Here is a 21,531-nt window from a genome sequence, read left to right as displayed (position 1 = left end):
TAACACTGGTGTAATGACGCTCAGCCCGAAAAGGTGACAAGGACCATTCCTCCCATAGGCTCACCACATGTGGAAGGGACTATGGTTGGGTGTGATGTGAGTTGAGCATCAGAACACCTTCTGCTAAATAAAAGAAACAATCCAGTGACAGAACCATGGCAACACCACCTGTTATAGACTAGACCGGGCTGGATTGCTCAGTTGGCAGGGCATCCGTCTCCCAGGCAGGTGACCTGTGTTAAAATCCCAAAGCATGACTCTTAACACCTTCCACTTGGATCGTTAGGCAAGACCCTTAATGCTGCTGCCTAACCACCTTCAGATGTAAACCACCTTCAGATGTAAACCACGTTCAGATGTAAACCACCTTCAGATGTAAATCACCTTCAGATGTAAGTGGCTTTGGAGAAAAACGTCTGCTAAATGCCTGTAGAATAGAATATGACTCAAACCAGATTTTTAACAAATCACTGCACTCTGGTTTCACTACAAACAGTACCCAACTGTGGATAAAACTGTGAAGTAAAAAAATTGGATGATAAATTAATCAGTTTATGTTTAATAATTTTCCGCCTGAAGAATCTGCAACACTTTTTGTTTCATTTAACCAACCCATGTTAATTACTTGATGGAAACACATATAAAGTCATCCTTTTATTTTGCAGATTTTTTTGAAAATCAGAAATTAAAATGTTTATACATTAGACTGAAACTCATTTATAGACTTAACCGCCAAAGTGAATCAGTCAGCCGAGCTAATTTAAAGCTTATTTGATATTTACAGTGCAGACGTAAGAATGATAACAGTCAAAAAGTCAGCAAGAAAGCCAGTAAGGGAATTTTATATTTGGTGAGTGATCAATTCCATCAAAGTTTTGTCAGCATTTTTATTTCTATCTTTTAAGGATTATTTTTTTATCAGTGGTTTTTTCCTCACCTCATATTCTAAACAAGGAATGCATCACAGAATTACATTACTGCGACTCTCTAGCTCCCGCAACCCTAAAAATGCTAAATATCCTAGTCATAAAAAAGCTAGTTTGGTAAAAATTTTAAAACAATAAAAGAAAGAAGAGCAACAAACAAACAGAAGTAACATAATAAAACAAAATCATGTAAATATTTAAGGAGGAAGAAGTGATCAGGGCTGGTTTCTTAGTCCAACCAAGACGTGAGGCTTCACGCCGACATGCTTCAAGTCATGTTGTTTTCCAAAGACCAAAGGAAGCTCTAATTAGACGTAGTGAGACAGGTCGATCATTTCATATTTCATAGTTGTGTGCATCATCGACTAAAAGTGAACTCTCTCTGCGACAATGTTCTCTCTGACCTTTGCTTATTCTCTGAACTTTTTATTTGTCACTGTGTTAGTAGAAATAAGAAAAAAAAAGTTTTAAAAAGAGTCGCAGTGTTATGGAGGCAATGTTATGCATCACATTAAGACATTTTCTTTACATTTTTGGAGAGGAATGTATCTGAAAAAGGAATGCAATGCTGTATTCAGACCGGTAACATCGTAAAAAAGCTCTGAAATTAGTAATTAAATAACCCTCTACTATTTATACATTCAGGCACTGAAAAAATCACATGTCAATATGTAACTAAAAAAAGATAGTCGCTCTTTTTCCCTTGGTAAGAACAAGGAAGTTGATACCTTGAAGTTGGCAAATATTTAAATTTTCCTACCTAGTAGTAATGCTATATGCATCCCCTTTGATTTTCCTCTGTGTGACAGTTTCTTATCTTACCTCACTGCAGGTGCTTTTTCCAACATTAACATCAAGTCAGAGCTTTCAAAGCTTCTAAAGCTTCCACCCTAACCTATGTGATAGAGTCCATGACACTTGTCTTTTTGTGAGGGAAGTCATGGTTAGCCTCGCTCTCCTCACTGGACAGATGGGTGGACGGATGTCATCCATGGAGGCCAGCAGGTGAGCCAAAGCCCTCAGCTCCACAGACCAACCTCCCCTCGTTGTTAAGGACCCTCCGATGTGATAGCCAGCTCTCACCCCAGTGACCCTGAACTCAGTCAGTAAGGGCTTTTACAAAAAAGCTAACTTGAACAGCCATACAATGGCTAAAACATAAACCACATCTCTACTTATCTTGTTTTTTTTCTTTTTTTGTTGTTTTGATCTCTGTCTTTTTTTGGATGCACTTGTCTTTTTTCCTTAGTCTTTGTTTGCCTTCCTTGGTTCTTTTTGAGTAGCTCTAATCCAGCCAGGCCAGTGCTGAAATGCCTTGCCACAGAGGAATGGGTTTTTTTGGGGGGTTTTTGGTTGATGTGGAAAAAGGGGATGACTGGGAAAGAGAGCACTGGGTATGGGTCAAGGTATGGGTTCATCATTAGTCCAGACATGGACTTGCAAATGGATACAGGGACGAATAAGGTGGCTTGTTAGTTTGGGAAAAGCGGGACCTGATGGTGGTTACAGAGGGGTTTCTCAAGGTTATCCGCTATCAGAAGAGGTGTGTGGTGCTGTGGAAGGAGAGCGGCGCCTACGGGTGGTGGAAGTCCAAGATCGCTCAGAGTGTTCAGAACGCTCCGATGCTAGCGAAGCGGGCCGAAAGCGGTGAACAAAGCCGTCCAGGAAGTCCTGCTGCTGCTGAGTTATGGCTTGGGAGATGAGGCAGGGCAGCGCCTGCAAGCTGCCTGTCACTGAGTCCAGCTTGTCCTCCAGTGTGCCGATGCGCTTGTCCAGCTCCTCACTGCGCTCCTGGAGCTCCGACACCAGGTCATACATCACATTCTGGGTCTGATAACGAGAGAAAGAAAAAAAGGCATTTTGGGAGAGGCCAGAACAGAAAGACAGAAGAAACAAAGAAATGACATGAAAAAATACAAACTGTCCACAAAGCTATCAGCAACAGCTAAAATTTGCAGATACGGTATGCATACAGTAAAAATGCTTGTGAGAAAAAGATAACGTACCTTTCATTATCATAAATTTCACAAGTACAGACTTTACATTTACTTAACCAGTGTAAAGAGAAAGACACCCTGTCTGGAATTACAAATAGGTGGAGTATAGATACAGCAAGTCAGCACAGATTTTATCTTCTCATGGATTTCACAGCCAGCAGCTCCACTCCACTTATGGCTGGAGACAATCATTAATGCTTTATGCGTTCAGTAGACACAATCCATTATGTAATTGAAAGCATCTTCATTATTTGTCGCAGTAGTGGTCAGTGCTACAGTAAGTGAGATCTACAGTATATACATTTAGGGAATTATTTTTGTATTGTCTCTCTCACACTCAACTCAAATGGACCCCCATTTTCCTCCAGAACTGCCTTAACTCTTGATGTGATATCAGTCTATCACACCAAGGTGGTGGAAACCTTCCTCAAAAGTTTTCTCCATATTAACATGACAGCATCACACAGTTGCTGCAGGTTTGTCGGCTGCATCCATGATGAGAATCTCCCGTTCCACCACATCCCAAAGCTGCTCTACTGGACTGAGATCTGGTGGCTGTGGAGGCCGTTGGAGTCCAGTGAACTCATCGTCATGTTCTAGAAAGCAGGTGGAGATGATCTGAGCTTTGTGACATGGTGCATTATCCTGCTGGAAGTAGCATCAGAAGATGCTCCACTGTGGTCATAAAGGGATGGACATGGTCAGCAACAATACTCAGGTAGGCTGTGCTGGTTAAACCAGGCCACGTTGGTACTAAGGGGCCCAAAGTGGACCAAGAAAATCTCCCCCCACCGTTACACCAGCAGCAGCCTGAAGCGTTGATCCAAGGCAGGATGGATCCATGTTTTCATGATGTTTCCAGCAGATTCTGAGCCGAGCATCTGAATGTGGAGCTGAAATGGAGACTCATCAGACCAGCAATGTTTCTCCATCTTCTATTGTCCAGTGTTGGTGAGTGTGCGTGAATTGTAGCCTCAGTTTCCTGTTCTTAGCTGGCAGGAGGAACCCGGTGTGTCTTCTGCTGCATCCTGGTCCAGACAACTGCTGCTCTGGATATTTTCTCTTCTTCAGACCATCTCTGGAAACCCTGGAGATGGTTATGGGTGCAAATCCCAGTAAACACTCAGACCAACAACCATGCCACGTTCAAAGTCTCTTAAATCCTCTTTCTTCCTCAGTTTTGTCAACAAGTAATCAAACAGGAGACCCTAATAAGGTTTATATATATAAAAACGTAAATATTGGGGCTGTCAAATTATTAAAATTTTCAACCAAATTAATCAACTTTCAAGTTAATCAGGATTAATCACCATGTATATGTCTAAAATTTGCCTGTTTTTTTGGCAAATCTGGATAAAAACAGCTTTTTCCTTTTATCATTGAAGTGTGAGTGTTTGTGCAGCAGTGGTAAAAGTCCTACAGCAGCATCACCCAAAGTAAATATCTGCTAATCAAACACATCACTGGCTGCTTGTTTACTCGTTTTCATTCACATTTTTTACATCAGATGATCACTTTAGTTGTAATAATCAGTTTGATAGTTTATAAAATCTAAACCTAAAAAAGGTCTCATCTGTGCCCCCCTTTTTTCTGGTCAGTGCTCCTGCCTGGCCCCCATCAGAACTTTTCTAGACCCGCCCCTGCATACTGAAGTATAAACCCTGTCTATCACCAGCCAGCTATTGTGTTAGAGAAGGTCCTGCCAACAACAAGACTTTTGGGTAAATATGTGACGGTGTGAACCATGAACGCTAGTTTCCTCCTCCTCAGCTGATCAGCTGCAAAAGCAATGAGACGACCAAAAATCCTCTAGAGTAGACACATTTATGCTAAAAGCAGGATATGTAAAAAAAAAAAATAAATAAAATGCATCAAAAGTGTGGGTGTGGAACCCTCTCACCGGGAAAAGAGAGTGTTTTAAAACACCCCCATTCTCCACGGAGGCAACGTCCATGAGTTGCTCCATTAATGCTGTTTATTCTCAAGTCCCTCCATAGATCCACCCGGCTCATCTTTCCATCGTGCTTCTGCATGTCCTGCTGACATAACAGAAAAATGACGGATGTCTGGCACTTGTCATGCCGCGCATGCATTAAAAATATTACTTACTTAAATTAGTTAGTTTAACACGCTATTTTTGACAGTTATATATATATATAAACCCTTTCCTCACCCTCCCTCCCATCTCCCCTGGGTATGCCGGGGTCATCTCCAGCCCGGGTCCTCTACCAGAGTCCTGGGAGCTTGAGGGTCCTCCAGTATCTTAGCTGTGTGATGGTTCTCCAGGTATCTGTTGAAGCCACTTTTTGAGGGTGGGGGACACAGCCCCCGGTGCTCCGATGACCACTGGTACTACTGTTGCCTTCACCTTCCAGGCTTTCTCCGGCTCTTGCTTGAGTCCTTGTTATTTCTCCAGGTCCTTGTGTTTCTTCTTCCTGATATTTCCATGGTTTGGGATGGCTACAGCCTTTGCTGCTTATTCATGATCACAATGTCCGGTTGGTTGGCCACCACCATGTTGTTGGTCTGTAACTGGAAGTCCAACTGCATTTTAGCCCTCTCATTCTCCACCAACTTGGGGGTGTGTCCATTGGGGCCTATGGGTCTCCAGTTCATATTCTGCACAGATGTTTCTGGACACTATGCCGGCTAGTTGGTTATGGTGTTCCATGTATTCTTTGCCTGCCAGTATCTTGCACCCTGCTGTGAGGTGCTGGATTGTGTCAGGGGCCTCTTTGCACAGCCTGCACCTGGGTTCCTGCCTGGTGTGGTAGATCTGGGGTCCTGCCTGGTGTGGTAGATCTGGGCCTCCATTGCCCTGGTACTTAAGGCCCCAGGGTGTCTGCCACAGCCTCATTGAGTCAGCAGTGAAGGCTCTTAGAGTGTTGATCTTGTACAGCTTCAGGCATTCCAGGACCATGTATGTGGTATTGAGTCAGAGGCTTTCTGGTAATCAATCCAGGCAGTGCACAAGTTGGTCTGTCTGGTTTCACAGTCTCAGGCAACAGTTCTATCAACCAGCAGCTGGTGTTTGGATCCTCTGGTACCTTTACCAATGCTTTCTATGTCTCTGTCAAGTATTGATCATGTGCCCACTTATCTTAGCTTCCATGTTGTAGAGAGACAGGTTATGGGTTGATAGCTGGATGGAACTGTTTCCTTCTGGGGATCTTTCAGTATCAGAACTGGCAGCTGATTTATTTGTGTCACTAGGCGCTCATGGAGTGAAGTTAGCATCTTTAACCAGTAGGCATGGATCATGTCCGGGCCAGGTGCTGACCAGTTCTTCATACCTGAGAGTCTTTGCTGGATATCTGCCACTGTGATAGTCACTGGACTTTGTTCAAGGAAGGAGCTGTGGTCCACTCTTAGTTCTTTCTACCACTGTGCTTCACTGTTATGTGATGCCCCCTTCTTCCATATGATTTTCCAGTATTGTTCAGTCTCCAGCCTTGTTGGGTTAGCGTGTGGTATTACCTGCCACTGGAGGACACTTTTGCTGGGTTAGTGTAGAACAGCTGGTGTATTTTCCTGGTATTGGTTTTTTTCCTTTTGTATTGTTTGGTTCGGTACATCCAGATGGACACACCCACACAAACATACAACATTTCGCAGTGTCCATGTTTCAGAAGTCACCAAAACTAAGCAAAACAAAAAAAGTAATCTATCCCAACCAGGTTTCTTGGATCTGTCGGCCCCTGACATGGTTTTAACAGCATTTTACAATGTCTAGCAAAAAATAAAAATAAAAACATCAGAAGTTGTTCCTACATCATTAGCTGTTGGCGAAGAGGCAGCGTCTCCTTCCCTGCAAGCATCCCTACAGGGGACGTGGCGGGCGTGGGTGTCGGGCTAATGTTTACAGAGCTGCTGGCTAGCTCCACCAGTGTAGCATCGCTAACATTAGATGAGCTGCTGGCTAACTCCACCAGTGTAGCATCGCTAACATTAGATGAGCTGCTGGCTAACTCCACCGGTGTAGCATTGCTAACATTAGCAGAACTGCTGGCTAGCTCCACAAGTGTAGCTTTGCTTACATTAGCTGAGCTACTGGTTGATATTCACACGGACGTTTATAACTGTGAATGCTAATTTTAGTTTGAATAGCTCGGCTCATCAGGTATTCCAAGGGTGAAATTTTAAAGTAAACTTGTAAATGGTTCGCAGAGTTTTCCTCGGCTAAAGTTCACCAAGTAAACCAGTGAAGCAGTGAAGCCAAGGGCCTAGGTTTGATTTTCACATTGGTAGGGACATTAGTCTGCAGAGCCCCTGAATGACAATTGTTTTACTGCAGTTATGATTATACAATATACACAATATTCTGTTCAGTGACCAACATTAAGATCCAGTATTATTGCTAAACTGAATACAAGTATATTTTACATTTTTATTTTATGGGATGAAGAGATCGGTTAGTATATTTGCTTCACATCAATATTGTCCACACCACAGCGAAAACTGCTTTCATAAACAGAAATGGTCTTTAATCCCTCACTACAAGAAATTCACTACTTCTATTTATCAACTTAATGAAACCTTGAAGGAAAATGTCACCATTAACAGATAATTATTTTAATATATATATATTTAATCATGATAAACCACTGTTACACAGTATGTCACCATCCTTATAGCTGTAATAATTTTGAATAATAAAATCTTTATGTGATCGCTTTGGCTAATTGCAGCTGCATAGAGTTTGTGATATTAGAAGAAATGCTGATCATTATTTGAGTTTTTCTCATTTTTTCTTTTTCTTTAATTGCAACCAATGGTAAAATTATTATGGTCCTTTTTTTCTTTTTTTGCAGGGATCTGTATCAAACATTTTTATTAATATTATTATTATTGTTATTATAAGTCTGTAGAATATTATGTGAAGGTCAGATAAACAGTTCAGTATTTGGCATTATGACTTGGATTAGATGTGAATCAAATACGTAGATCAAGTCACATCTCTGAGAAGTAAAGCTCACCTTCCTCTTCACCTTCATCATCTCCTCCTCTCTCTGAACTATCTGCAGCTTTGATTCTGTCACCTGACAAAATAACACATTGATTTATGAAAAGGAAACACATTTTTTGGCCTAGTGGCTGCTGTTATCACAGTTACTCGTGACACAAAGGCAGTTGGAAAATAATGTATTTGTAATTTAAACTTTAACACTGGCTTACTCTAAAATATCTCTTGATGTTCTTTCTTTTTTTCGCTCCTGAAATTCTGACTGAACCCTACCCAAGTCTACACCAAGGGTACTAGTTAGTTGGAGAGGCAGAGTAGGGTGGGTCATGGCCCAACAATCTCTTGTGAAAAAATGACAATTAGGTTTGCAGGTATAACTGAATGGTCCACATCACTGGTGAAGTGGGTATACGCTATGCTGACTGAAAAAAGTGGGTAATTCCATATACCCGAATGTAACCTGGACTACACCACTGCTCCAGGGCCTCAGGTATGGACACCTGGCTGCACCTCCTGGGCACCCCTCTTGTGGCTGTAGCCTTCTGGAGTTCTGACAGGTTACTAACTTCTCTCTGAGTTGCCTTGATTGTGGCTTCCAACCTCCTCCATGGTGCCTCCTTCTTGTCCTTTATATTAATGTTATGTTGGCCCAGCATCTCCAGGATCACTGATGCGATGCTGTATATCAGCTCATTGGTTCCAATGATGGTCGCAGTAGGGATTGTTTTCATTGCTGCATTCACATCAGCTAGAAGACTTTCTAGTGGTACTTCACTCATTCTTCCTAGTCGGTGTTGGGCTCTTATCTTAGCCACGAGCTCATCCCTCAGGTCAGTTGCTCTCTCATTCATCATCATCGGGGCTTGGCACCCAATTTCTGGGGTGGGAGTTGGTGTTAACTCCCCATTCTAACCTATCATCCTGGCTCCCCTTACAGTAGGCTTAGCCTCAAATCTCTAACTGTGATTATACACAAACACACACACACACACACATCAAAGGGTTCTTTCTCTGCAGGGCTAAAAACAGAGCTGTTGAACTACTGTGGGGTGCTCACAGATAGTTTCATCCATTGGGAACAGTAAGGGCAAGTAAACACACATTAAAGGGGTTGGCCTTAGAACCTACCAGAAAACTCTCTGGAGTGGAAATGCCATCCACATCAATTGAAGCTATAGTAATTCACCTTCTTTGAACCCTCTTTCTACTGTGATAGGTCAGCAGGACACAAGCTACTGAGCCATAACTGTTTTCAGTGTGCTGTCAAGTCCATGTTCCAGCTTTAAAACTTGCTTTTCTTGGGCTGAAATTCTGTGTGGTTTGCTCAGATGTTGGATGAGCAGTCTCTATTAAAAGATATTTGCATTTGCATATACACAGTATGTAACCTGTAATTTTTTCCTCACTAGCAGCATCAAAAAGGAATTCTGGGGTTTCCATATTTGCACTTTCGAGGATGTAAAAGAAGCTGCAAACACAGCTGATCAGCTGTCTGTGCGATTAAGGTGAACACAATCCTCCTTGGGAAGCTTCTTCCCTCAGGCTGACAGAACTATGAACGCTACCCTGTGGGGACTTGCACTATTCAAAGGTTCATTTATTGCACACCATGTACATTGTTTCTGGTATATATATATATATATATATATATTGCAATTGCTGGGCGACAATTAAGATTTTTAACAGCGATAAATCGCAATTGATCGCATTGTTAGGCGCAAAATGTCTCCTTTAAAAGAAGGCCAACAGATATATAAAGAAAACACAGAAATTTTGGTTTACAGACACTACATCAGGGGTCTCCAACCTGCGACTCTGGACCTTCCACAATGCCTCTAAATACGTGGCTAAAATATTTTTTTAAATCTGTCTTTTTTGTCATTAGGTTGGAAACCATGGACTTTTTTTTCTTTTACATCATATCTACATCCCTTAGAAGAAAATCTGTTTATCTTCTTTTTATAAAGGTTTTATATTTTTTCTTTATTTTAAAACCTAAAAATGGAAATAAAAATGTGGTTCTTAAAAAATAACAAACATTCTATGGTGGCTCTTTATTAAAAATATATATTAAGTTTCCTTTTTGAAAAGTCTGGTAACATCTGCGTCTCTAAAGCAGTTTTATTTAGCTGGCTGAGGGAAAAATGGCTCTTTGGATTGGAAAGGCTGCAGACCCCTGCACTAAACACATAAACAGGTTTAGCAGCAGTTTTCTCTTTAAACAGCAACAGTTAAAATATTTGGTGAACAGACAGAAAGCAGGATTAGAATCTCACAGCTTCTAGATGGTGAGGAGAGAGAAAAGTTCACAATATGCACAATAACGTCCATCCATGCACCTTCACTGCTTCATTATCCACATTTCTGGCTATAATTTCTCTAAACTTTCATTCCTAGCTTGACTGTTTAGCTTCACCTCTGCACCTGCAGCCTCCGCTACCAGGAGTTAAGGGTTAACATCTCGTTTCCGGGTGTAGCGTCAGGTTTGTTAATGTAACTATAAACATGTGTGGTATCCACAGAAAGTCCAGAATCTCAGCTACCAGCTCAGTAAAACCATTTCTATCAGCAACAAAGACAGTTAAGGCAGCAAACAATTAAAAGACCAGGTACACAAAGTCCTAAAAACATGTAAACACAGATGATGTCTCCCCATGAACACGAACAAACGGCTCCGGATTTCAAAATAAAGTATTTCTCTTTCTTTCTCTGTCTGTCTTGTCTTGTGGTCCCTTTCCGATAGCAATAACATGAAACTTTGCCTGACATTAAAATAAATAAATGAATAAATTAATGTTTACAGATAGCAAAAAGAAGCATTGTTGTCTAACTTTGAAGTGGAATAAAATCAATTTTTTCCATATGTACTTTATGAAACCTGTACTGTTGGACTAAGTACTTCCTGCACTACTTGCACAATCAATATAAAACACTTTTACTGTGTACTTTTCCAGTAATTCAATGTCAAAGTCCTTTAGACAAAGCAAAAGAAGCATTACCGTCTATATTTGAAGTAGAATAATATCACATTCTTCAATAAGTAGTTCAAAGAACCTGTACTGCTGGACTAAGTACTTCCTATACTACTGACACAATTCATATGAAATACTTTTACTGTGTACTTTTCTAGTAATTCAATGTCAAAGTCCTTTATAGATAGCAAAAATAAACATTGTTTTTTAAAATTTAAAGTGGAATAACATTATCCATCCATCCATTTTGTTTCACACATCCAAGGGTGGGTTGCGGGGGCAGCTGCCTAAGCAGGGAATCCCAGACTTCCCTCTCTTTGCCGACCACATTCACCAGCTTGTTCCAGTCTGGGAGGATCCCAAGGCATTCCCAGGCCAACCGAGAGATGTAGTCCATCCAGCATGTCCTGGGTCTTCCCTGGGGCCTCCTCATAGAGGGACATGCCTGTAACACCTCACTAGGATGGCGTCCAGGAGGCATCCTAACCAGATGCCTGAGCCACCTCATCTGGCTCCTTTCGATGTGGAGGAGCAGTGGCTCTACTCTGAGCCCCTCCCGGATCACCGATCTTCTCACCCTATCTCTAAGGGAGAGCCCGTCCACCCTGCGAAGAAAACTCATTTTGGCCCCTTGTATTCGCGATCTTGTTCTTTCGGTCACTACCCACAGCTCGTGGCCATAGGTGAGGGTAGGAACGTAGATTGACCGGTAAACCGAGAGCTTTGCCTTTTGGCTCAGCTCTTTTTTCACCACGACAGGCCGATGCAGAGTCAGCATCACTGCAGACGCCGCACCGATCCGCCTGTCGATCCTCCCACTACATCCTTCCCTCACTCGTGAACAAGACCCCGAGATACGTGAACTCCTCCAGTTGGGGCAGGACCTCATTCCCAACCTGGAGAGAGCACTCCACCCTTTTCTGGCTGAAGACCATGGTCTCGGATTTGGAGGTGCTGATTCTCATCACAGCAACTTCATACTCGGCCGCGAATCGTTCCAGTGAGAGCTGAAGATCACGGCCCAACGAAGCCAACAGAGCCACATCATCTGCAAAGAGCAGAGACCCAATCCTGAGTCCACCGAACCGGATCCCCTCAACGCCTCGGCTGATCCTAGAAATTCTGTCCATAAAAGTTATGAACCGAATCTGTGACAAAGGGCAGCCTTGGCAGAGTCCCACCCTCACCGGAAACAACTGACACCAGTCATACAGGGACTGGACAGCTTGTACAAGAGGGTCCGGCACTCCATACTGCCAGAACACCCCCCACAACAGTCCTCGGGGGACACGGTTGAACATCCACAAAGCCCATATGGACTGGTTCAGCAAACTCCCAAGCCCCCTCCAAGACCCTGAGGAGTGTCTAGAGTTGGTCCACTGTTCCATGACCAGGAAGAAAACCATACTCCCTCTTAATCTGAAGTTCCGCTATCTGATGGACCCCCCTCTTCAGGACCCCCGAATAGACCTTACCAGGGAGGCTGAGGAATGTGATCCCCCTTTAGTTGGAGCACACTCTCCAGTCCCCCTTTCTGAAGAGAGGGACCACCACCCCGGTCTGCCAGTCCAGGAGAACTGTCCCCGGTGTCCACGCAACGCTGCAGTGGTGTGTCAGCCAAGACAGCTACAGCATCCAGAGCCTTAAGGAACTCCAGGCAGACCTCATCCACCCCAAGGGCCTGGCCACCGAGGAGCTTTTTAACCAACTCAGCCCCAGAGATAGGAGAGGCCCCCCCAGGATCCCCTGACTCTGCTTCTTTGTCAGAAGACGTGTCTGTGGGATTTAGCAGGTCTTCGAAGTATTCCCTCCACTGACCTGCAACGTCCCGAGTCGAGGTCTGCAGCCCGTCATCCCCACTGTACACAGTGTTGATGGAGCACTGTTTCCCCCTTGTGAGCCACCGGATGGTGGACCAGATTCTTCTTGAAGCCGTCTGGAAGTCATTCTCTATCTGCTTAGCCTACCGATAGTCCCATAGGCCTTCTTCAGCTTGACGGCATTCCACACTGCTGGTGTCCACCAATGAGTAAAGGGATTTCCACTGCTACAGGCCCCAACAACCTTACGGCCACAGCTCCAGTTGGCCGCCTCAACAATAGAGGCACGGAATAGAGCCCACTCAGATTCAATGCCCCCCGCCTCACCCGGGACATGGTTGAAGCACTGCCAGAGATGGGAGTTGAAACTCTTTCTCAGAGGGGACTCCGGCAGACAGTGGTCTGCCAGACCTGACCGGCATCCTCAGTCTGAGCCAACTCACCACCAGGTGGTGATCCGTTGACTAAGGGAAAACTGCCGCTGCGTGGCACTTGTTGATTAATGTAGCTTTTGTTAACACTCTATTTTATGCTAATGTAAATTAGCGTGTTAAATTAGCGCTAGCATTGCAAAGCATAGCAACTTCCTGTGTGTGAATTCGCTCGTCATCATGATGTATGCTGGTGTTATCTTATCCATCCTCCATAAGATTCTCACTAACCGGCAACCTGGCATAACTCTCCGAGGCGGAAAGGGGGAGGGACACTCTCTCCGTGTTTTTCTCTTTCGACTGCAGTTCTGATTTGAAACACTAGTTGTCAATGCTACTTATTTTGCCTTTAACTTGTAAGTGCACAGCCTTGGATGTATGTACGACTGCATTTCACTGCCATCTTGCACGTGCATGTGACAAACAACTTCAAACTTGAAACTGTTCATGATTAGGCTATGCACCCACAGAGGCAGAAAGGAAAGACCTCTAACAAGGCTCTGGAAATTTAACTGTGCATATGCTTTGTGACAATCTGTGAAGCATGTTCAGCAGGCCTCAGCTACAGTAAAATGCATGTAAGTAAAAACAATTAACACATGAACACATATCTTTGTTCCAAAATCCAAAACGTTTTTAATGCTTCAGTATACTGAAGATGCAGTATACTTCAGCATACTGGATGCTGTAGCTGCCATTAAGAGAAATGAATGACCATGTTGCTGTTTATGTAGTGAAGAAGATCCTCCAGTTATCAGACCCCTCTCTGTGGAACCGGCTCCCAGTCTGGCTTCAGGTATCTCTACCTTTAGAACATCTTCTAACTTTCTTTCCTGATAAATTTTACAACAGGTCTGGCTTGGTGACCTTGATCCATCCTTTAGTTCTGCTGCTAGAGTTCGAGGCTGCTGGGTGACATGCCATGATGTACTGGGCTCCTCTCTGCTCTCTTTACTCTGCATGTAGAAATATCTGCTGTCGTTGTCATTGACGTCGGGTTCTTTAACTTTGTTTATATGAACACAGTTATTAGAAACTGGACTACTGTGGATCATATATTGGATTTGTTTTAATTGGATTACAATTGGCCTAGAATGAACTGGATTGCTCTGGATTGTGTCTGGTTATAAAAGGTTCATATAACTTCATAACAAAAGTGGACAAGGACTGGTTAAACTTCACAACATAAATGTTTTCCAAAGAGTTCCTTTTTGTAGGAAGTATTGCAGTCATGTAACAGACTACTTTTTTAAGGCAGTAATCCTCCACATGAGGACGCATGGCCAACCAGCTGAAGTACGTTACACCCTCTCCTCTTTACATAAAAGAAGAAGCACATTGAACAAGTTTTCCCTCTCATGGAACAGGTTGGCTTTGTTGTTTATCTAAAAATATTAATCAGAAAAAATGTTTTAACTTTGGTAAAAACAAGTAACCATTTTACTTTAACTAGGGGATTTATTGGACTTGCCTTCGCCAGGTCCACCAAGGTGTTGGCCTGATCGTTGAGTTTCCTCTGTTCCATCTTCACGCTGCGCAGTCTGAGTTTGCCAAAGGGAAGTATGAGCAGGAAAAAGAGGGAAAATGGGACGTAACAAAGGTAAAGTCAGGAAATAGGAAGAGAAAAGGAGGATATGTGGTTTGCCAGAGTGGAGCAGGTTGTTTGGGGTTAGAGGGACAAGAGGAGGTCAATAGAGAAAAAGAAAAAGGAGGAAAAACACATCTTATCAGGAGTTTTCTCTTATTGATGACATCAAGAAAGAGACATGCACTGCAAACATCATTTACATATCTGTGCAGACATACACTGTATATATTTTTGTATATATACAGTATGAATAGATGCGTATAGTAAGCAAGCATTCCTGATCTTGGTAGATAGAATATCAGCCAAAACATGCAGAATTACAGAAGCATACCACACCCATGTTCAACTCATTTTTATTAAATTTTTCACAATGCCTGCCTGCAGTAGTAGGCAGCTGCAGATATTTATGTCCAAATAAGGAGTTTTGGTTCTGAGAGATGGTCTTCTTCTGAGTAGGGGTGGGCGATGTGACATTCTTATATCCTGTTTAGGGGAATTGCTTCCTAGAGTACTGGAACTTGTACTCAGATGGCTTTTTAGTTAGAAGACGTCTGTAAAATATTAATAGAAAGAAAATATAAAAATATAGTAAAAAAAAAAAAAAAAAAAAAAAAAACCCATACAACATGACAGTCTCCCGTGTATTTGCAATGTGTCTTTTCCCACTTTTGGTGGGTATATGTGTTTTCTGATATGGAATCAAGTCCTACATTTTCTGTCTATGCACAAACTGCCCTCCATAAAACAGTGGTCTCATGGTCTCATACACACTAACACACACACACACACACACACACACACACACATATATATATATATATATATAAATAAATATATATAAATATATATATATATATGATATACATGTAGTAAGAAGTCCATCAATATGGCATCTGTCACGGTGACAGTCACTATAACAATGTAAACTGTATTGTGTTTACATGTAACCATGGCAACCCATTAAACGGTATCCATGAAGGTGATGTTGCATTGTAAAAAGAATGTATTTCAGGGGAAATGATCACTGACTTACTTTAACCAAGTAGTGTTTTAATCCAACCAGGATGTGAAAAAAGTGTTTTAATAAAAAAGTTTTTCTGTTTCTGTCATGATGTTTGTTGGTCTCAATCTTTTGTCTCACAGAGGCCGTCTATCCAGGCACTCCTCCTTCTTCTTTATGAGGACTTTTTTGCTTATTTATTCATAGAAAAGACAACAACGTCTTCTCTGATGTGGAAACTGATGAAGAATTTCCTCAAGCTGTTTGTGGGGTGGTGCTTTACAGGGTGCCATTCTGAGGCTTGTTCAAATCCGCCCATAACACCATAACTACAAGCAGTAGAAAGTACCCTTCAAGGCAATATATTAAATAAAATTAACCAAATAAAACAACATAAAAAATAGTTTTATTTGTACTATTGAACATTTTCTAGGGGTTATTAGAGCATTGTCTCACAGTGGCCATAGTTTCACGGCTGCAGACACTTTTTGTTTTATGTTGACATTTTGAAATAATGAACTCATCAATTATCTCGAAATGGCAGAAACTCATTTCTAAGAGGTTTAAATGTTTCTGCAAACAGGAAACAGAACGTCATGTAATACCAAGATTAGCATCCGGTCCGGTGAGCAGAGGTCACCACATCCACTCCGACATTTCTGAGAAAATCAAGGAGAAAATGGAACTCATGTGTTGAGGATTCAGAACTTTTGCCTTCAGCTGAAGTTACAGGTTCAGACGATTCAGCTAAAAGAGAGGTCTGTGATTCAGACTCAGAAGATTTTCATACCATATTTGGCCAAATCACCCACCTCTAGTTTCAGCCCAAAGAAGAAAAGGTCTCAATATAAAAGGTAAAAAGCATGTATTGCTTGGACAAATAAAGAATGCAGTATGCTTCCATGTGCAAACCCCTCAGTCCTGTTGAAAATACAAACATTCCCATCTTTTTCCAACCAAATGGAAGACATGGAAAAACAGGAGAAAACAAGCATGCCCTTTGCTGAGTGATACGTCCACACCGGTCATTCGGTGAGCGTGCAGGACCATGACGGACTTTGTGCACAATGAAATGTGAGCTCAGCTGCTGTTTGCTGCATTTGTGAGCGTGTTTGAGCGAATGTCCATGAGCTGAAGTGTGTGAGTGATGCCACAGATAAAAGAAATGATGCTGGCCAGAAATAAACTGTGAATCACCAATTTCATCATGGTACAATATCCATCCAGTTGCTAATGGGTCGATATTGGCTGATGTCATGATATGGTTTGGTTCACGATCAATATGGGACGAAACCACAGCTGATTTAACACAATCACTTCCATTCATAACAAATTAGAAAAACAATTTTATAAAAACCAAGTTAGTCTGACTTCACCCACCGTTAGATATCCACATTTTACTGAAACAAATAATTACGGTTTCCATGTTTGTTTGATTTTGATTGATGCCGTCGGCTTATTGATCATTGAATTGATCATATCAATGACTGATAGCTCAGATAACAGGAATAACAAACATTGGAGATGTTTGTGATGCGCCACACACTCAACCCTCTCACCACTAATCATTGCACTGGACTATATTATCCGCTGGCTATTCTCACTCTTACTGTGTATAGCTAAATATCTCCTTGTATAAGTCTTGTAAATATTGAAATTTTTATACTGTTTTTCATTTTTTGCTACCTTAAGAAGCACAACTGCTAAATGACTGTATTGCTGCAACACCTAAATTTCCCAGCTTGGGATAAATAAAGTACTTCTATCTATCTATCTATCTATCTATCTAATGAAATGACTGTTAATGCTGATTTGAAACACGTCTCGTTGCTGGTCGGGGCATCTCATTGTTATCATCTAAATGTGAGGGAGGAAGAATTTTCCTGTTTGGCCAGTTATGAGAAAGGATGACACTCAAGGACATTTATTTATGTGTAAATCAGTGTATCAGAGCAGAGAGAGAGAAAGACTACTCGCTTACCGCACATCTCAGTGGGAAACCACTACAGCTCATATGAGACTCGGTTATGGTTGTCAAAGACTAGGGGTAACAGCTAAAACCATATTTATGATGTACAGAATTGTTTAAAAAAAAAAAAAAAAACGTGTTGTTGTTTTATGCAATTTCTTCCTTTATTCTTATTTTTTAATTGTGTCATCAATCAACCTGTGCTGTCTGTTATTATAACCCCAGCTCCATTAAAGTTAAGACACTATGTAAAATATAAATAAAACCAGAATGTCATTCACCCATATTTTATCCCAGTAGCAGATCACCAACATCTCAGATGATGAAACTGAGATGTTTCGCCATGTGATGAAAATATGAGCTGATAGTGAATCTGATGCAGCAACATGTCTGGACAAAGTGGGAATAGGAGCAACAAAAGGCTGGAAAAGTACCTGGTACAAACCAGAAACACCTGGAGGAGCATTTGACAACTAACCAGGTTACCTGGTAACAGGTCAGTAACATGACTGGTATAAAAGGAGCATTTCAGAGAGGCAGAGTCTCTCAGATGGAAAGATGGACAAAGCTTCACCAATCTGAGACAAACTGGATCTAAAACTGTGGAACAATTTCAGAAAAATGTTCCTCAAACATTGAAGATCCTCCATCTACAGTGTAGAATATCATCAGGAGATTCCGAGAATCAGGAGGAATCTCTGTGTGCTGGGGACAAGGCTGGATGCTGGTGATCTTCTGCATTAAAAGCAGACATGATTCTCTACTGGAAACCACTGCATGGACTCAGGAAGACTTCCAGAAACCACTGTCTGTGAACACAGTTCACCCTGAAACCCACAAATGCAGGTTAAAGCTCCATCATGTGGAAAAGAAGCCAGATGTAAACAGGATCCAGAACCTTCTTCCTCTTCTCTGGACCAAAGCTCATTTAAAATGGTCTGAGACAAAGTGGAAACCTGGATGAAGATGTGGACTAGTTTGTGGAAAGCATGGACGGTGTGTCCTGCAGACTAAAGAGGAGAGGGAGCATCCAGCTAGGAAGCATCCAGCTTGATATCAGTGGACAGGTGAAAAGCTGCATCTCTGATGGGATGGGGCTGCATTAGTGTCTATGGCGTGGGCAGCTTCCACATCTGTGAAGCTCCATCAATGCTGAAAAGTACATGGAGGTTTTAGAGCAACATCTGCTCCCATCCAGACAACGTCTCTTTCAGGGAAGGCCTTGCAGATTTCAGCAAGACGATGCTGAACCACATCCTGCATCCATCACAGCAGCATGGCTTCACAGGAGAAGAGTCCGGCTGCTGAACTGGCCTGCCTGCAGTCCAGACCTTTCACCAGTACACAACATCTGGAGCATCATGGAAGCAGAAATGCAGCAACCAAGGTCCAGGACTGTAGAGCAGCTAGAATCCTGCATCAGACCAGAATGGGACAACATTCCTCTCCTAAAACTCCAGCAACTGGTCTCCTCACTTAACAGACGTTTCCAGACATGTTAGAATAAGAGATGCTACACCATGCTGAACATCACCATGGAACTACTTTTTACACCATGCTGAACATCACCATGGAACTACTTTTTACACCGTGCTGAACATCACCCTGGAACTACTTTTTACACCATGCTGAACATCACCCTGGAACTACTTTTTACACCATGCTGAACATCACCCTGGAACTACTTTTTACACCATGCTGAACATCACCCTGGAACTACTTTTTACACCGTGCTGAACATCACCCTGGAACTACTTTTTTACACCATGCTGAACATCACCCTGGAACTACTTTTTACACCATGCTGAACATCACCCTGGAACTACTTTTTCCACCATGCTGAACATCACCCTGGAACTACTTTTTACACCATGCTGAACATCACCCTGGAACTACTTTTTACACCGTGCTGAACATCACCCTGGAACTACTTTTTACACCATGCTGAACATCACCCTGGAACTACTTTTTACACCGTGCTGAACATCACCCTGGAACTACTTTTTACACCATGCTGAACATAACCCTGGAACTACTTTTTCCACCATGCTGAACATCACCCTGGAACTACTTTTTCCACCATGCTGAACATAACCCTGGAACTATTTTTTCCACCGTGCTGAACATCACCCTGGAACTACTTTTTACACCATGCTGAACATAACCCTGGAACTACTTTTTACACCGTGCTGAACATCACCCTGGAACTACTTTTTACACCATGCTGAACATCACCCTGGAACTACTTTTTCCACCATGCTGAACATCACCCTGGAACTACTTTTTACACCGTGCTGAACATCACCCTGGAACTACTTTTTACACCAAACTGAACATCACCCTGGAACTACTTTTTAAACTGTGCTTTTCCACTCTGCTGAACATCACCCTGGAACTACTTTTTAATGCGTGCTGAACATCATTCTGGAAGTAGTTTTTAGTCTGTGCTGAAAATCACCATGGAACAACTTTTTACTCCATGCTGAACATCATCCTGGAACTACTTTTTACTCCGTCCTGAACATCACCCTGGAAACTTCCTTTTCCACCGTGTTGATCATCTGCCTGAAACTACTTTTTACGCCGTGCTTTTCCACAATACTGAGTATCACCCTGGAACTACTTTTTACACATTGCTGATCATCTCCTTGGAACTACTTTTTCTGCCATGCTGATGCTGAACATCATCTTGGAACTACTTTTTCCACCGTGCTGAATATCACCCTGGAACTACTTTCTCCACCGTGTTAAACATCACCCTGGAACAACTTTTTACTCCGTGCTGAACATCACCCTGGAACTACTTTTTACTCCGTGCTGAACATCACCCTGGAACTACTTTTTACTCCGTGCTCAACATCACCCTGGAACTAGTTTTTAGTCTTCGCTGAACATCACCCTGAAATTCTTTTTATACCATACTGCACATTATCCTGGAACTACTTTTTCTCAAAATGTTGCTGTATCAGATTCACTATCAGCTCATGTTTTCCATCACATGGTGAAATGTCTCAGATTAAACTCTCACATGTTGCTGATCTTCTACTGGGAATTAAAGATGGATGATTAGCTTCTGGTTTCATCTACGTTTTAAATAGCGTATTAACTTTTTAGGAACTGGGTTGTATATTAGATTGTAAAATAAGCAGAAACCAAATGAACAGCAAACATTTCAACCACTTCAGGACCACAGAGCATTGAGTGTATTTATGTCATCACAAAACCAGGTGTGTATGATGGGTTCTGTTGATGCAGGTTAATTAGCCCCACAGAGCAGCTACATGATATTAATTATCTGCAATATTAACCACTGCGTTGTAGATGAGTTTGAACTGTTGGGTGGTCCAACAAAGGTCCAGGCTCATTCTGCTTAAATAAAACTTTTCTTTCACGCACTCTCTCTCTCCAGAAAACCCGCCATTACTACCACTGGTGCATGATGTTGATGCGCTTTCATTCCATTCAAGAGAGAAATGGGAGGGAAGTCAATGGAACAAATAAATAAATAAATAATAAAAAACCCAACCTAAAACAATTCAGCGTCTAGCTTTTATTTCATGCATGTCAAACGCAGACGTGAGAGTGGGGGTGGTGGGGGGGGGGGGGGGGGGGGGGGGGGAACAGGAGGAGAAGGGTACATAGAAGACTCAACTTACTTCTGAGCTCTGCAGTGATAGAGCATAACAAGGACAGAACACAGTACAGAGTTTTAACCCCACAACATTCACGAAACAAGTGAAACCATTACACTAGCTGCTGTAAGCGCAGGGTAAAGAAGGGCTGGAGGGGGGTGGCAGGGGGTAATAACAGGAACCATTACAGCACTTTGTAGTGTGTGATGTGTGTTTGTCAGATCTTACAACAG

General features: G+C 42.2%; 1 protein-coding gene across 2 annotated transcripts in view; it reads right to left on the bottom strand.

Moving 5' to 3' along the window:
- Positions 1 to 2,272: 2,272 nt before the first annotated feature.
- kcnn1a (potassium intermediate/small conductance calcium-activated channel, subfamily N, member 1a) overlaps positions 2,273 to 21,531 on the bottom strand; it is a 147,910-nt gene continuing 128,651 nt past the window's right edge. The window contains exons 8-10 of one of the 2 annotated variants that reach the window (XM_041991453.1): positions 21,323 to 21,331; positions 14,581 to 14,650; positions 2,273 to 2,756 (exon numbers count right to left, since the gene is read on the bottom strand). In XM_041991453.1, coding sequence (XP_041847387.1) covers positions 2,451 to 2,756; positions 14,581 to 14,650; positions 21,323 to 21,331 — 385 coding nt within the window. In that variant the 3' untranslated portion in view covers positions 2,273 to 2,450. The remainder of the gene's footprint in view (positions 2,757 to 14,580; positions 14,651 to 21,322; positions 21,332 to 21,531) is intronic. The other variant, XM_041991452.1, reaches the window with a different exon arrangement.

This window comes from Melanotaenia boesemani, chromosome 8 (assembly GCF_017639745.1).
Source record: "Melanotaenia boesemani isolate fMelBoe1 chromosome 8, fMelBoe1.pri, whole genome shotgun sequence".
Lineage (NCBI taxonomy): Eukaryota > Metazoa > Chordata > Actinopteri > Atheriniformes > Melanotaeniidae > Melanotaenia > Melanotaenia boesemani.
This window is presented reverse-complemented; position numbering and strand designations above follow the sequence as displayed.